Raw genomic sequence first — 18,403 nt, 5'->3', positions numbered from 1 at the left:
TTCAGACACAATGAAATTTAGATGAAGCAGAGGTACTTGGTATGACACTGATTTTTCTTAGATGGCTCTATCTCTTTGACTCAAGAAAAGCAAAATTCTAAATTCTGTATGGAGGAGATAATGTACCAATATTTTGATGTAGGATAGTTTATTACATAAACAGTATGTACAAATTCTAAACATGAAAATAGTGAGTAAAAGAAATCAGACTCTATTTACATTTGTATTTTTTTACAAAATGTTTTTACAAGTGTATATTTTTTCTCTAAATAACAGGACAAACACATAAGACCAATCTTTTTGTATTACATACATAAATAAATATTGACTTTAAATGACTGTTATAGGAACATAATTTCTACAGCCAATTTGGGTAACAGAGAAGCCTTTGTTACCTTTACTACAATATAATTAAGTAAAAAGGAAAAAATTTACATATAGAGCTCTGTTAATTACTTTGTAAATAGTACCTTACTAATATATCAGTAGAGGTAATACAGTCATTACATTTCATGCCCACAACTGAACAATGAGTTTTGGCATGCAAACCCACATATAATCATCAACATCTGCAGGTATCCATTTACATTTTTTTAAATAAAGGGTTTTCTTAATCATTGAAAACTACATGCAACAGATTATTAGTAGCATATTCCTGGTTAAAATGCACAAGTTTTGCATAACATTATTTTTAGTAATTGATGTTCACGGGTACTGATCAAAAGGGTAGGAACATACTTGGCACATAGTATAAGAAAATGAATTAATAAATAAGTCTATACCACTATGACATTTACATATACACAAAAATAAAATTTTTATGGTGTTTTACACAGAATTTAGAACTGTCTGGTTCCCCCACTTTGTTTTACAAGGCCCTGATTTAAGACATTATTCAAACAAACTCTGACATCCATGCTTGATGCTTGATTTGAAGCTTCCCTAAAGCTTGTTCTAACTGCACAGGTTTACTTCCATGCCACTGACTTCCTCTGTGCCAACCTTCCTGAATCAGGACCTGCTTATTGGGAACTCTCCCTGACTGCAGCTGGGAGCATGGAGATGAAAGTATTGTGAAATAAATTGACTCAGTATTAAGGTTTCTATACAGTTCTGCTAATAACAATTAGCAGAATTGCCAAATTCCCACTCACATTAGAAATTACTTTGTGTGTGACCACGCCAAATATCAGTGCCAATATCAGCATTGCCACACACCAGGTCCTCAGCTCCTTCTGAAGCCACTAAGTTGAGGATGTTCAGCATTTAAATAATCAGACTTCTCACTTATTGTCTGTGTGCTATATTCTTAATGAATATTCAAGTTGGTGCACATGGATGATACAGCACAAGTTCTTATTTTCTCCTGCTCTATAAGCAACTCAAAAATGGCCAAAAAAAGAAAAAAGATATAACAAGAGCAAACCAGTTTCTTCTTATACAAAAATCACCAACGAACAAAAAAAATCACTTCACAAAGCAGTTAGCAAAAATAGCATAATCTTATAATTCTCCTTTAAGAAATAAAGATAAACAAAATGCATCCTGAATTCAACTGACAAATCCATCAGAATCGTATACAGTTAATAATACATTAGTGTAAAGGTGCAGAGTATCTTAGAACATCCCAATATCTCTAATATCCTCCCAATATTAACTCTGAATTACACAACATCATTAGAGAAAATAAATCTTTAACTAAGGAATTAAGTAGCAAATTGCAACTCTTTTGCTGAATTAAATGTTTAATGTGGCTTAGTCTAGTAAATTAGGACAATACCCTGTGTGATTCAGCAAACAAAGCTTTAGAATCAGGCACTAAAAACTTCAAATCTGTACTGCTAATTTAAAAAAAAAATCAGAAAATCACTCACAGCTGGGAATTTAACGTCCATGCATGAGCTTTTTTGACTTTGTATTTTTCATTTTTGATTTGGAGGGTGACTTGAAAGGTGAGTTGATATGATCATTTGTAGAAGGAAAAAAATAATTTACATCTTAGTGGACTCAATATAATACACTTGATCACTAGATTTCTACTTTCAACTTTTGGTTTTGACCAATTTAGTTCAGAAGGGGAAACCTCTCAGTGTTCTTCAAAAGTACTGTTACTTTGAACAGAAGAATGTCTCAGAGAGAAATGGCATCAGCAAACAGTAACCATTTTGATTCTTCTCAGAAGAATCATATCATGAGGACTAGGGCTCCTAACTTACTGCTTATCTTCAGTGAATTGGCATCATTGTACCAAAGAGCAACATGTATTCTTTACAGTGTCACTATGAATGAAATGTAATTTCATTAACATTAATCAAGTCACTGTCAATTTGATCCAGCACAAGTAGAACAGACTGTGATTGAAAGGTTTGGACAGAATTCTTCAGAGAAGACTGAGGTAATTACTTTCCCTGATCCTGCTGATCCAGCAAACATTACAAAGATCACTTCTAGACTCATCTATGCTCTGTGCAATCCAAATGTGAAAGCAGTACTGCACACCAGTCCATTGAAATTTTTTTTTCTTTGTAAAAACGTACACATAAAGCGCTCTCATCCTGACAAAAATATCTCAGACTCTGGCATTCTAAGAAAACTGAAAATAAACCTTTATACTACAGATTTTTGGAATAAGAGCTCATCTGCTAATTTTATAATGTATTTTGGAAAATAGAGGAAGGAATTCAAAGTACCATAACCTTCACTATATTTTAAGCTATTGTTAAAGGCCTTTGCAAACCATGTAGCAATAGAAAAAGTCTGGGAAAATTCTTGGTCACTAAGTGAGTGACCAAGAGTGACCAATATCTAAAAACACAGCAACCAAAATAGAAAAGAATGCAAAAGAGCCCTTTAAAACTGAAGGTAAAATTGTAAAAAAATTGTAATGAGCAAGTGATCAGAAATTAATGCAGTTACCTTCCCCTCTGTGGTATAAACGCTGTAAACTTCAGTATAGACAAACTGAATATTTCATGAACATTCTGTGATAAACACAGCTCTGATCCTCAGTTTCAGATAGGTATTTCTTCATATTTGCTTTTTCACAAAACAGTTTGTCATCAACACAAGGAAACACATGTACCACTAATGTCCAAGCTCCTCTTATTGAATATCTCAGAAAAATATGAAGCACAGATGAGTCTACATCATCTGCTGGTAGGAAAAGTGGCCACTTTGTACAGTTGGAGTCAAGTTTTGAGGTACATTAGTCTGATGTGATTATTCAAGGAGCAATGGAAATGGTGCCAAAGAATTCAGGAGCACTTTGAACATCTTGAACATTAAGAGCTGATTATGGGTATTTGTATGGATGTTTATTGGCGGATACTTTCCACCCTCTCAATAATAAATCCAAGCAGTTTCTGTTTACTATTGAGACATGTGTCTCTGTGTGACAAATTATTCTAGACAGTTTATATTGCACAATAAGGCAATATGAATTCCCTTATGGTTAAAAAGGGCATCCTTCTGTCTAAATTTGAAAAATGAATTCAAATAAACTATAAGCCAATGTTTTCCAGATGCCAGAATATTGTCACATAATTCTTTCTGTAAGCAGAACTGCAAAATAGAGCCAATACATCCATCCTTCTGTTCTAAAGATCCACAGGGAAAAGAAATATGTGCATCAAAATTCAAAGCCAAAAAGTAGCTATACAGCTACTATAATAACAAATGTGCCTCAGAATTTCAGTTTCTAAAACTTTAATGTTAACTATTCAGATTTTTAACTACAAAATTGGTGTTTGTATTCAAGATAATATTTTACCTTGAAATATTATCTATCAAAAAAACTGTAAGTAAGATTTTAAAATTTATTCTTCTAGGACCTATCAATTAATTGCATTCATTGCCATAAATTTTAAACAATTCTATTAATTGTCATGTGTTTCTATACAATGGTATTTCTACCCTGTATATCCTTTAACTATTAACTATATTAACAGAAGATCTACATGATAGAACATTACCACTTTAGACCAGATAGGTAATACATATGTATCATCATCCTCCTCCATGGTGACACTACAATTATTAAAAACTGGGTATTTCAGGGTTTCTGCTACTGTAATTTATTTTACTTCTGTGTTTATTTCAGACAAATTGAGATATTCTTTAATAGCAAAACACACTAGACCTTAAACTGGTGACAGGCAGGGCTTAAAGTAAAATAGATAATTTAAATCCATTAATGAGAACATCTTTCAAAACTATGTATACATCACAGGACCTTGCAAATAGTAACATTGAATTCAAGAAGAGAAATACCTGTATACACTGCACTGTTTTAACTTACTTTAAACACAGAATATGAAAACATTATAATGAACAGTATAATGAATATTTTCTCACAGGTGTTGAGTTGGATGTGGTCTTCAGTTTTTTGAATAGTGCTGGTACTGAAATGATACTTGCTGTATGATTCATCCTGGTCATGGTGCAAACATAATTCTTCATGTCTAAACTACAGAGAAGTAGATACAGATCCTACAGGATGTTAACTTCCATTGGAAAACTGGGTTCATTGCTCCAACAGATGTGCTGTTACCCAGCCCTCATTTGGGAGCTCAGTTTTTTTTCCGTCAGTTATTTGTATAATCATCTGAAACAGTCTAATATTTCTCTGGAGATGGCTTGTAGTGATGTGGATGATGCTGCTTCAGATGAGGTCCTAAACAAAGGAACAGGAAATTATGCACATATCAAACCCTGTATATGTAATGCCAACATTTATCCATACCGAAAAGGCTTTGTGAGACCTTCAGCTTTCAAGCCTTCAGCTTATGAGTGCTGAGTCTGTGGTGGCAACTATGTGTATGTTCAGTCCAGGCGACTTTACTGGGCCTTTAAAAGGACAAAAATATTCAAGCAGACAGATTTTGAACTAATTGTATTTTTTACTTGGCTTTGCAACACTGAGCTGTATTTTTTTTCAGAAACACATGAAGTGCTGGCAATGGCCATTAAGAGGTTTGCCTTGCTTTAGAAATATGTTTAAGCTCTAGCTATGCTGGACTGAGCGAACCCAGAAAAATTTTATCTTGAAAGCTATGTAATCCTCCAGGCTGCACCTGGATGACAGATCAACTTTGAATCCCAAGTGCTATAGGCACAGGTTAAAGATCTGTGGCTGCAACAAATGGCAGATATTAGACCACAGAAACTGAGTGAGAGAAAGACTGGATTTGCTGATGAAAAGTCATCGGGGAAAAAAGACAGTATTTTCTCACAGCTTAAGTTCATGGAATGCTACTGGAATCAGTAAAAGTTCTAAGGCTTGAGAAAGGCTTCCACTCTTTACATGTGGAAGATTGAAATTCTGTAACATGTCATGAGCACATGTCAGAAGAGTGCAGTGCTTACTGTGGGGTGCAAACGGAGGAAGGTCGGGCGTGCGGAAGGATTTAATGGTGGCTGGCCCTTCCCCACCAGTCGTCAGCACCTGAACTTCCAAGCGGTACAGCATGGAGGGCCTCAGGTTGGGCACGGTGAGTATGTAGTGATCCTAAAAATAAATACATCCCTTCAATTCTCAGACCATTGGAAAATAAAACATAGCTGCTCTGCTCACATGCATCAGTGGTTTAAACAGGTTCTATCACTGTCAGCAGACACAAATTATTTTTATAAAATTCCATTAAAAGGATTTAACATATGCATCCCTTTGCTGAGCAAGAATGTTTTGAATTTTTTGCCTGTCATTCCCTTTGAACAGACACATTTTTAACCATAATACTATGGTTTCATGTGTACAAGGTCCAAGTTGTTACAGACTTCTACGGAAAGTGTGCTGATCACTAAAAATGTGCTGATCACTAAAAAACGAATCAAAATGTATTTTCCTAACCTTTCCTTTTAACAAACATGTTCATTACATAAACTTGTTTTCATTTTGGATTTGCAAGTGGATTCTATTAATTGGTAATTTAAGTAGTGGCTGGCCTGGGGCCACTTCTGCAGCTTGTGGGAAAAAAAGGGTGACCACACTAATTTCAGATTTGTCCCAATTACACCATAAGAATTTGCCTTCTGCTCTTAAGGCATCATTTACAGCATGATGAATTCACTTTTCACTGCTCCATACCTTTTGTGGTCACTTAGACATGTGCTAAATAATTTCAAAGTAATTTCATAGGAACTTTCACATGGGAATACATCTAGCTAAAGACTCAGACATTAAGGAATCAGAAGTCATTCATCTAAAACAAAATCAAAACTATAAATCATCTGCATTAAGTTGGAACAAATCACTCATGTTATTCCAAGCTGTAAAGGCCCAGGCCCAGGAAGGGGATAGCTGGAGAAGTGATGCTGGACAGTGTGGGTGACAGGGTGTTCCTGCCACCACCCAGGCTGGTCTGGCCAGGAATCCACAGGACAGGTGATTCAGGTTGGCACTGTACCCACCCCGTGTGGGAAAGCCAAAGCACATTGTGGGAATAACTGGTTATTCCTGTGGGATAATTTGCTGCTACTGCCAGAGCAGACAGTAAAGGGGAAAGAAGAGAGAGAAAAAGTGGGGGAAAACATGTTTTCCTGGCAAATTAGCACATATTCTGAGATGGGATGCCTTTAACAGACCTGGCTGAAGCTGTTCCAAATCATATAATAATAATATAATAATCCTGCATAGGTAGGGCAGAGAGAGAAGTGCATACTTCTTGCACACTCACTCTGCACTTGCACACTCACTCTGCTCATTCAGGTGCTCCTCCAGCAGCTGGGCCCTGTGCATTTCTCAGCCCTGATTGTGTAAATACTACATTTTCAGCCAGAGTGGTGCTTGGTATAAATACCCTAAACTTTGGTGGTTTCTGAGAGACAGAAGACACTGTTCCAATTCAAATCAGAGCCTTCTGCAAGTTAACCAGTGCTAAAAATAGACAGCTACATATAGTGATAGATAATTAAAGGCATCTCCAGGCTCTACAGGTTAAAATGTTTGATGTATCATCAAGAATAGTAGCTATGCTTTGTATCTCCAACAAGGAAGAAAAATTAAGTACTTCCTGCTCCAGCTTACCTGCAGAACCAGTGATTGACATCTGTATCACTGCTAAACATTACAAATAAGGCACAGACACACAAACTTAGTGAGCCACTGGCAAAAGAAAGTAACAAACAACTTACTGCTGGCAGTATCTGTGATTGGGAAATGATGCTGTTGGGTAAACTGTTCTGCCGGCTCTCTGTGGTCACTTCTGCCCAAGTGACTTGAAACCCTGTCATGGGCTGATGCAGATCTGCCTTAGATATCTTCCAGGAAAAATGACCAGTGATGTTACCTTCCTGAACAATGAAAGATGCAGACAGATTCTCGGGTTTGGCCAACACTTTGGGTAGAACTGGCACTACAAATTTGGAAAACAAAAAAAGATAAGCTGAGTTTTTACAGATAATCTTCAATAATATTCATTTAATTTCAGAAATTGAGGTCAGGCAGAGCTTTATTTCTATTGTTACACATGATGCAGTCAGCTTTCTACCATCACATTTTCAGTGTTAACCAAAAACCTATGTTTGATATATTCCACTGACATTTAGGGCCAAAGTCAAACTTCAGATAAAATGCTCTCAGCTGCAGGTACAGAAAAGAAAGCTATGGCATGTAAAGACCTAAGTGCCTCAGTCACAGGGAGACATTCTCCTGCTCCTCATATTTCAGAATACCTGAATTCAGACTGGAAGTTTTGGGACCACAAGAAAATGCACAGCATAGCACAGAACACCATAATTCAGCCAAAGAGTAAAATTCATGAACTAAAACTGTGGTACAAGGTAATAGGGACACTCTGATTAGGGGAAAGTTACACCTAAGTTACAGTTGCCCAGGAAGGCTGTAACGCTGGAAACTGTCAGGACAGGCATTAAGAAAATGACAGTGAAGGCCAGCAGGGTTCTGGGTGACTTTTGGAGCATGAGGGTACCCTTGGGAACAGGAGGGACTCAAGGTGAGAGGGCTTCCCTCCAACCAGAGAGAGAGGTGTCCACAATTGGAAGTGCAGAGCCATGGCTGACCTGAGCCAGGACCAGCTGACCACAGAGATCCTCTCCAACTAATATCTGCATAATTCTGCGACTTCCATAACCCTCTAGTTACACATTGTGACAAGGCTGGAAAAGATTAGAGGGCTTCTATTTCTTATTTCAGAGCAGAATCAACCTAAACAAAATCTAACTGGAAAAGCAGCTTGCATCTGCAGCAAAACATTAAAAAGATGGGTCACACCACCATAATCATGTTTACAGTTATCCTCCATAATTATAATAAATATAATGGGGAACCATTCTTCCTTACAAAAAACCCAACCATGCCATTACAGATATTACTGTATGTCCACTATGATTACTCTTAATTGACAAAACAGTAATCATGTAGTAGCCAAAATCAATACTGTTCTGTATTTCTGTTGATTTTCACATAAGCATTAGTGATGTTTTTATTTGTTTCAAATCTCTCATTTTCTATCCTAAAACTGCTTTTTAAGACTCTCTTTTGGTGATTATAAATGCTTTTGGAACTATTTGGTAGTTCTCCAGACCATGCCTTACCTCCTTCAGCAGGACAATTAATGTGCTTGTGCTTTTTTTCTTTAAATGCAGAGCAAGGTGGGGTAACAAAGAAAGTACTCTCAGCCTTAAAACGACCTTTGGATTTTGCAGGCAGAACAGTTACTTTGTATTTGCATGAAAATGACAGGTCCTTCAGAATAATGTAGTTTTCCTACAATAAGAAAAACAAAAAGATCACATGCTGCAAATAGAGCCCCAAGGAAAAAAAAATATGAACAAATTGAAAAATAACTTTGGCAAAAGATGAAAAGTTCTCTCCACAAAAATATTTTCCTGGATGCTTAACACATGCCAATGTGGTTTTAACTCGGAGAAGAAAGCAAGTATTGTCAATGTCATGATTATTTTCAGTAGTAAAATATATTAGCATGGTATTTGAATATGTCCTTCGATTCTATACAGTTCCTTTGACACACGGCATCAAAGCAACTGACTTCTAATATTTAGAGCAGTCTCTGTGAATGATGGCAGTGGGGGTAGCAAGGGGAGGATATAAATGCTAATCGAATTAAATAAATGTAAGAAAGCTGAGTTAAGCTGCTGTAAATGACAGGCTTCATCTATGTTTAACTTTTTAAAAGCACATTTAAAGTCAGCATAGCATTATGGATGCATATTTTTCCACTTGAGTACATTAAGTACTTCTATATTCTTATCAGGAAGAAAAACTCCACAGCTAAATACAAAGCAGAAGTCTCTATTTAAGGACAATGAGTGAAGAACAAAACTTTACACAAAGTGTAAGTGTCCTTCTAAATTCTTACCATTGTCTGAAGTACTTTTGAAAATTACAGTCTGAAAGCTTTAACACAAATCATACAGGGAAAAAAATGTTTGATTGGTTGGCTTTTATCCTGAAAAAAATCTCTAATAATATGTTACTGGCTAAGGTCAAAAGTCTTTCGCTACCTTTTAGATCAGTAATTCCCTTCAGAATCACTAATTTCCCAGGTTCTTCTGCATAACTCCCTCTTTTTTCTAATTGCAAATTAGTCTAACCTTCACTTGGAAGGTCATTTTCATGGGTCATAGAGATTGGGCTGAGACTGGACTGCCTGCCCTCCACCTGCTGGGAGAGTGCTCCAACAGGTTTGATGTCTCCTTAAAATTGTGACAGGACTATTTTTATTTATCATGATAGATTGGATGAATGACCATAAAATGATTGGAAATAAGAAAAAAAAAAGGAAATAAATTTATTAATCCCACAATGCATTTGGACAGATGTCCAAATAGTCTTTTCTGACCTCTAGTGGAAATGAACTTGTTAAATGTTGTTTCTCCTATCTCCACAACATTATGTCAAAATAATTTTTTTAATCCACCTCAAAGTTGTGCTTTGGCTGACTCCATGAAGCAGTAAATCTTACAAACTAACACCATCCTGTGTGAGAAACCATGTCTTTTGATTTACTCTTTTACATGACATTAACACCCCTGATTTGATGGGGTAGTACAGATCAGGGTAAGAAGGAAAGGTGAATTGTGATTTTGTCCATTCTGCATAACAGACTAAACCAATTCTGATGCACCAATCACATTACTCTGTTGTTCAAATAATGTGTTATAGAGACAGATGACATTAGATTGCCAACAAATTGAGTAGGAAGTATTGCCACTGCAACATATATTTGGGCTGCCATGGATCTTTTCTCCCCATCTGATATCTGTTCGACTTCCAGATTTAATATCTGGTATTTGTCACCTACAGTCCTGTCCTGGGTTGACTATATGAGACTCTCTCTCTCTCTCTCCCAAAATTTTGCTCTAAACCAAGACAAGTCCTTCTTTTCTTATCTATTATTCTCCTCAGGGAGAATAATCACCTGAAAGTCATCTGAATGTCTAAAAGAAAATCTGGCTTATTAATTACTATTATTACAGTTCAGTATTTGCACTGTGCCGAAATCCTACATTATTAATTGCAGATAAAGCTCCATGTTTCTATATCCTGTAGAGTTATAGAAGTACTTAGTTAAGAAGTTTATCTGGTCTCATTTTCTAAATAACAACAAAAACAAATAAAATATTTTAGCCTAGTGTGGATTTAGGAAATCCAAGAAACCCAAAACCAATCCAGATACATAATTTTTATCTTTTGCCAAAGAGAAACATAAAAAATAAAGCATCCTTACTGATCTATGAAACAGGGTATAACACATATTGCGTTATGTTACAGAACCATCCTTTCTCTTGCTGCCTAGGAACTACTCAGAGTCAAGCAGAAGGCTGAATGGAGACTTACATAAGTCAGCTCTGTTACTTTCCTAAGTCCTTTGGTGTCATTGTGTGCACAGGACTCCAGCAACCAGTGGACCTGGAATTGATTCATGCTGATATCTAAATGATATAAAAAGAGAGGAAAATACATATAAATTTGTTTTCACCAAAAGACATAAAAGTATATTTTCACCACTCTTTTGGCTTCTCTGGATAAAAACAGAAGAAATTTTAAGTATTGTAGAGTTGGTAATTCCCCACTAAGCAATCTTTAATATAACGGAGAAAATATGATACACCAATGAAATTTAAACCTTGCATCAGCTAGAGATAAATAGTGAAATTTCATTTTCAGATATGTTACCATATATGCTGCTTACATTAAAAAAAAAGAACCCAAACTGAGCATTAAAAAAAATAATCTCAATGCTGCTACTTCTAATCATCCTGCAAATAATGAGACAGACTTGGTGTCAACTGCCCGACTGTTTATATTGTTAGAGCATTGCAATACTGCTGCCTGGCACTGCTTGAGAAATCTGTGCCTGAAAATATGAGAAAATGCTTTTAAATCCCCAAGCTTTCTTCTTTCAGGATATGCCATAAAACCTTTAGTTCAGTATCTGTCCAAATAAAATTCTAGTCTTGACTCTTATGAGTAATACTGAAGGCTTAAGTTTACTCCCATTTAAATCAATGAGAAAACTTGCTGCAGTACCAACAGTATAAGCTTTCAACTTATTTTCAGCTCTTCTAGCTTTTTGTCTAATAATGCCTGAATAAGGAAGCAAAACAAAGAGCAAAAAAGAATTGACAAAAGAAAGAAAACATTAGGTAGTGCAAGTAGTTCCTGACGTTTTTCTGGATTTCATTCTCTATACAGGGGATGCAAAATTATGTCTGTTATTATTAACTAGCTTGGTATGACAGAATCACTAATGTGCCTGACTGTGGGTTCCAGGAGGGAAAACAAATATCTCTGATGCCTTAAGGGCTGACCTGGTATTAGACTGCTATGAGCAGTTTGGATTCAGAAGAAAAGGATTGTAAACTAAAGAGAAAATTACTAGTGTAGGAAACTAGCTGAAATGGCCCCTTGAAATAGATTTTTGCAGTAGCTGTTCTTCATAACAACATATATGCTAATTATTTTTGCAATTTCTTTGGAAACAATACTTCTTTCAAAAAGAAATCCATTAAAAAGTACATCTCCTGCCTTGTGATTGTTCCCTCTCATTTAAAATAAATAAAGAAATGGATATGCTTTTGCATGTCTCTTCAAGTTTTCCCACTTGATGTGCCTACTGGATGAAGACAAAAACTCACAGTGCATTTGTAAGTAGGTTTCATCTGATTTCATCTCTTCCAGTTGACTCCATTATCAAATATCACCTGGTCAATGATCCTTAAGATGTCTTCTGACCCAAACTATTCTGTCATGCTCTCATTATTTTAAACTATCTTCATGGGTGGACTGCTCTTTGCAAAGCTACAAAATGTGTATTTTCGCTTGTAATTCTTTCACTTTGGCTAAACATTTATCCAAGCCAATTAAACCTTGTAATTGTCCAGCAGTCAGGGATTGGATAAACACATCCCTAAGGTAGGTCACAAAATATCACAACATGGGCAACTGGGAAATGACAAATCCCAAGCATAAGACCTTACAAGAGCTCAGCTATATTCAGATATATTGGTGTAGAGGTTTACTAAGCCTCTGCCCAGAAATGTAATTCAAGGTAGAATCACAGAATCATCCGAGGGTTTGGGTTGGAAGAGACTTTAAGGATCCTTCAGTTCCAACTCTCCTGCCATGGGCAGGGACATTTCCCACTAGACCAGGTTGCTCAATGCTCTGTACAACCCAGCCCTGTACACTGCCTGGGATGGGAAAAAAAAATTATTTCCAGCTACTGGCACATTGGAATCCTCTTGTATTTTCAGGCAGGTCCACATTCATTAACTATGTGAGCTTCTACTCCTAGACAGTTCTTCTCTTCCTTCCTTCCTACTTTTCTGCATTAGCAAATCCTTAGTAACCCATTTGTAAACACCTGTGGTTTCTGATAACTTCTCTACTTGAAGAAAACAGAAATAGGTTAAAGAAGAATATAGAAAATTAGAAACACATTTTAAAAACCTTTCAGCTTGTACTGTATACGTAGGCTGAAGGTTTTCTTAATTCTTTTACTAATTTTATTTGAGCTAATGAATCTTAAATTTGATGGTATTCTGGTAGTCTGATAACAACACATACTGAAATAAGGGGATTTTTTAAATTTTCAGTGGGTATGTAAAGGTTATCTGAAAAAGGTTTTTGTCTCACATCTACAAGTACATCAGCTGATATAAACTAGAAGGCATCATGACAGCCAGCAAGACTAAAACTTCTTCAGTTCTCACCTCTATATTTATGATTGCTATTATCTAAAAAAATGGAAGATACACAGGTTAAATGCCATGTGTTAAAAAAGAGAAATGTAAAAATAATTCACAACAAACCCCCCCAGTTTTCTCCTTTTGAAAAATCTGTCCTGTCACTAAAGTCTGACTGATACAATACAATATAACAGAATAAAGTATGAAACACAATAAGGAAGTAGCTCCTACTTGAGACAAAAACTTTTTAAAAATAGGGAAAGGTGGGAACTTATGTGATTAAATAAAGCTAGAAGCCTGAAAAAGTCAAAATGTATATGCATGCATGAAGTATGCACATGAAATGACAAGACTGTTTAAGAAATTACCTTTAATATTTTTAAAAGCAAAAGAGGACAAAATGCATGAAATTATCTAAAAAGCCCAATAAGAAGCTGAGAAAAATTATGAAAATATGCCTTTGTCTTATAAACTTGCTCCTAAAGATCATTACTCTAAAGTTTTATGAAACATTGCACAGCTGATTTTGTGTTTACCGCCCATGCAAAAGAAAAGCCTCTCCCAGCCCTCCTTTCAGGAATGCACACTGTCCTAGTGAGATCACTACTGTAAATTTTATTTAGATTTTTGGGTTTAGCTGTCCAATGCACACTGAGGGATGGGTACTGGATGAGCTCAAGCTGCATCCAGCTGAATGTCAGCCACTGCCACCAGAGCCAAGGGTTCTGGATCAAGCTCAGCTAAGGTTCATACACTGAGCCCACTGCCACATCTTTTTCCAAAATGCCATTTGAGTAGTTAATATGAACAGAATATCTATTACCTAATGGGACTGATTTTGGAGAGTTTTACCAGAAAACTCAGCCATTCCTGCTATAATAAGTACAAAACACTATCAAGAAATTGCCAGACTGCTTCAGTCTGTTTCCCTGGTATTTCAGATGTCACAGTATCAATCTCCTTCTCAATATCTGGAGTCTTCTTGATTCTAAATTTTCAATTATGAGTCTTTATAGAGCTTTTTAACTTCATTGTTCTCATGGTTAGAATGTCTATCATTTGATACTAGAAACAGAGATGCTTGCACAAACAGCAAGCATTTGTATTTCCCAGAACTAAAAATATTTGTATAGAAACAGTGAACCTGAAGGACATAGTAAGTAGTAGCACTCATTTCAGCAGCTCTAAGATTGTGAAATTAGTCAACAAAATAACCACTTAAGTACAAACAGCTGACAGCTTATTCAAATAATTACTTTATTTTATATTTATATAAAGAGAAAAAAAAAAAGGCAATCCAGGACAATTGCTTTAAAAACCTCTTAATGATACTGACATGGAAACTATCTCCAGATGCCCAAGCTAAAGATTTTTAGGTCTGTAAGACAAATGCACATAACTAATCTTTTCAAATAAACTGATCGTTGATGTTAATTACTTTGACTGTGATTTTTAAAGTAGATTTTCTGAAGTAAAAGTTGACTTCCCAGACTTAAGAAAAATGGCTGTACAGACACTACATGATCATGTTCTTAAAATGCGATATAGTCTTAGCTCTTTTGCTCAACAAGAGTATGCTGCTAACTTTGTTGGACAGAAATACGACATCTCTAATTAGAAATGTATGGATCAAGGAATGCTCTAAAGCATGGGGTTTTTTTTTAATTTACCCTGAACTGCCTTTATTTTCACATGAGTTTCTCCACTAAGCTCTCTTTCAATAGTGTTTACAAAGATGTTCTTAATCAGATTTTTGTGCTTTCTCCCCCCTCCCCAATTTAAATGCTTTAGTTCAATTTTAATAAAAAACAAATAAATAAACTTCTGATTTTTCTGGATGGAAAATGTGCATTTATTCTATATCTTCAAGCTGTAAAAACAGCTCAAAATTCTACTAATGCCAATGCCAACTACATGTGTTTGCCACTTGGAAAACTTCAGGTTCATATGCACAATTTAAGCATCTAAAATTGATAGACCTCAACATAGCCTAAGGCATGGCTGCACAATAGTTATTAGGAATACTAAATCACCTCCCCACAGAATTTAAAGCTCTGAGTATCATACAGAAAAATAATCCAACAAAATTTCAGGTAATTCTGCAAGTTCTCCTAGATGGAACTTCTGGTTTAAATTGTTCTACAGTTTATTTTAAATAAACTACATTTTAAAGGTTTTTTCTTTTCTTTTTCTCATCTTTTTCAACCTCTTCCATGTTTCTGTTTTGTACAAATACACTGCTGCCAGTTGTATGAATAATTTCATCTAATGTGGTTTCTTTTTTTTACCATGCTACTGCAGACAGCTACTTTCTCTGCCTCAAATCCTTTCTCTCCTTTATATTGCAGTTACTGTTCCAGAAGGGTGCCAAATTGACTCTCATAAGGAGCTGAAGCTTTGTAGCTGAAAAACTGGCATAGTAGGGGTACACCAGCAATGAAATTTGCTCATGCAGCCCAACATCATCAATATGGAGCTACCCCATAAAACCAGGTAAACAGAGATTTCATTTATTTCTTTGTATCCTGGGATCCACAGCAAGAAAATTGCAGCAGACTGTGTCAGGGACTGGGGTGAGTTCTGCCACTGGTTTGCTTGAGGTCTTTAGGCAAAGTACTTCATGGCTCCCTATCTCTGTTCCACTCCTGTCAAGTGGTGAAAATGATAACGGTGTGTGTTGTAAAAGTATTTCAGCTCTTGCATGTTATTCTGATGTGGGTCTCTACTATTTGGTACAAAAATGCCAATGAATACCAGCTGTGACAGCACTATTATGCAGGCAACCAAATTACAAAAAGTTATTAGAAGGAAAATCAAATGGGATTTGCAGGAAAACAAGGTTTCACAGCAGAATTGTTCAGCAACAGCAACTCAAATTAAGGTTTAATTACAATAAGAATGTCTGGCATCAATAAACACTGTAATATCAAGTCAATTTCTGCATCATGACAGGATTGAAAGTAATTAACATGCAGTGTCTGATAGATTTTCCCATTAGAATAAAATAAGGTATAAAAGTAAATATTATAAAATAAGATATATGAGCACCTTTACCTGCTAGCATAAAATTAGTAATTTAATACAAATAACTAGCAGCTTTGAAATAAGTATTTCAGTAAAAAAAAGAAACAATGTTCTGTATTTTTTGTCACTATACCTCAACAAACTGACTCCCTCCAAAATATATACACATAATTAATATGCTAACTGTACGTCAAAAGGAGTTGTTATCAAAGCTTGGAAGTTAATAAGCCATATGTAAACCTGTTGTCTTCATTCAAAGCTAAACTTTCTTCAAACAGAATACCATAAGGAGGATGAAATATCTCTCAATCTATTGACCAAGAAAATTATTAAAATAATTTGTTCTGTGTGCAGCTAAATATTTACTATATTTTGTTAGATCTGATATTTCATCTAGCAAACCACAATGATTTTTTGTGACATGTTTTTTTGTTTTTCTTTGCATACTGGCGGGATTGTTCTTACAAGCTTCTGAGCACAGGGGCCATTATTCAACAAAGCACTTGGGCATATGAACATTTGTGTTAACTTCAATAGTTAAGGGTAGCTAAAGCATCAGGCCAGAAAGTTCAGAACCTAGCAAGAACAAGACACTAATGACCATCAAAACTGTGGTTAAAAATGGTCTTGAACATGTCTTTGATGGTCTTAGACTAACAGGAAGAAAGACATATAAAAAAATTAAGTGATTTCCTTTCTGAATTATGTGTCCTGCAGCATTACTTCTCTAAAAATAGGCTAGAGTAAGGGGAAAATATTTTATATTTAATATCACAACAGAGGGCAGAATCTGTTCAGGGCACATGAAGTACATGTCTCAGTATGTACAAGCTTGATTAATTGATTCTGCTGTAAAGTCATAGTGTGATTTTTCAGACCTCTGTATAAATCCTGTGTCAGCATAGCATCCAGGAAAAAAAAATTACCTCACTGTATTGAATGGCAAAGCTGTAGCAATGGTAAATGGTGAAACTAATGATGCTTTGCATAAATCAAAAGATATTATCAACTCTGAAGTGCTCAAACACTTGTACAAATCAAAGGCTTCCTGAAGAAATGTTCTTGCTCTTTCTCCTCCCTGTAACCCTCCTTACAGATGGGCATCTATTACAACCCAGCACTTATTCCAACCCACCAATCCAGCAGAAGGATGAGCAGCAGTGTCTGCCCTGCAGCAGCACTTGCCTGCATTTCCACACCACAAACTAGAAAGGAAATATTAGAGATGAATGTGATGAAGTGTCTGCTGCTCTCTCAGCCTCATGTTCATCTGTTTATTGGACAAATATTGTTTTTCATGTCTACACAGACATCTAATATATGCAGTTTTCCATCAATGCTTTTTCTGATGAAATTCAGTTGCTGTAGAGGTCCTGAAAAATATGCAGGGAGGGCTGAAATATGGACAAAATCCAAGTGAACAAATGAAGCAGTGTTATTTACTACTAGTTCCTTCAGTTTTGAAGACATGATTAGTGTGAAGTGATTCACATTGTATTTTTTACATTTAAATAACAGCATGATGGAAGTTTGGGAAGTTTGGGAAGAGATACTTCAGTGTACTGCAGAGAAGCAAAATATTATCTCAGTCAGTAGTAGATCATAACACTTATTCATTTCCTCATATACTGGTTCATGAGCCATTGTATTACTCTGATTCATGGTGTCATCTGAATCTAATGATAGGACAAGAAGAAATAATATAACAAGAAGTACTATTTTACTCATGGTACTTTAGCAAATGCAAAATGAGGTAAACACAATTTTCCTCCAACTAATGTTAAAATGCTGCATTGATGTGCTAATGTATTACAAGTCTCTCTGCACTCCCCTTTTCCTTGTAAAAACCCACTTGTTTTGTCACAGGCGTTTCAGGTAAGTTCTCTTGAAAAAAATTAAAATATAACAGCTCTGTGTCTTTTGCTTCCTCTTCATAGATTCACCCGATGGTGTAAAAAAAAGAAAATCCAAAGTTTTGTTTCGTTATGAAGTTCACCATACTCATGACACCTCTTGAGAAAAAAAGCTTTTTAATAATCACCTATTCAAGCAGTATGTTTAAAAATAACACCAAAACCTTCAGCTGACATTTAAACTTCACTCAACAAACAATTCTTAGCAAGACAAACTATACTGTTTCCTGCTCTTACATGGAATATAAGCAGTTTTGATTAAATTACAAAGATTTTGTTTCTCACGTTATGCC

At 35.7% G+C, this 18,403-nt stretch overlaps 1 protein-coding gene across 1 annotated transcript in view; it reads right to left on the bottom strand.

Moving 5' to 3' along the window:
• Positions 1-297: 297 nt before the first annotated feature.
• ANOS1 (anosmin 1) overlaps positions 298-18,403 on the bottom strand; it is a 130,286-nt gene continuing 112,180 nt past the window's right edge. Inside the window, 5 exon segments of the mRNA XM_030961733.1 lie at positions 298-4,672; positions 5,365-5,506; positions 7,132-7,352; positions 8,554-8,725; positions 10,820-10,914. Coding sequence (XP_030817593.1) covers positions 4,614-4,672; positions 5,365-5,506; positions 7,132-7,352; positions 8,554-8,725; positions 10,820-10,914 — 689 coding nt within the window. The 3' untranslated portion in view covers positions 298-4,613.

Source organism: Camarhynchus parvulus, chromosome 1 (assembly GCF_901933205.1).
Source record: "Camarhynchus parvulus chromosome 1, STF_HiC, whole genome shotgun sequence".
NCBI lineage: Eukaryota > Metazoa > Chordata > Aves > Passeriformes > Thraupidae > Camarhynchus > Camarhynchus parvulus.
This window is presented reverse-complemented; position numbering and strand designations above follow the sequence as displayed.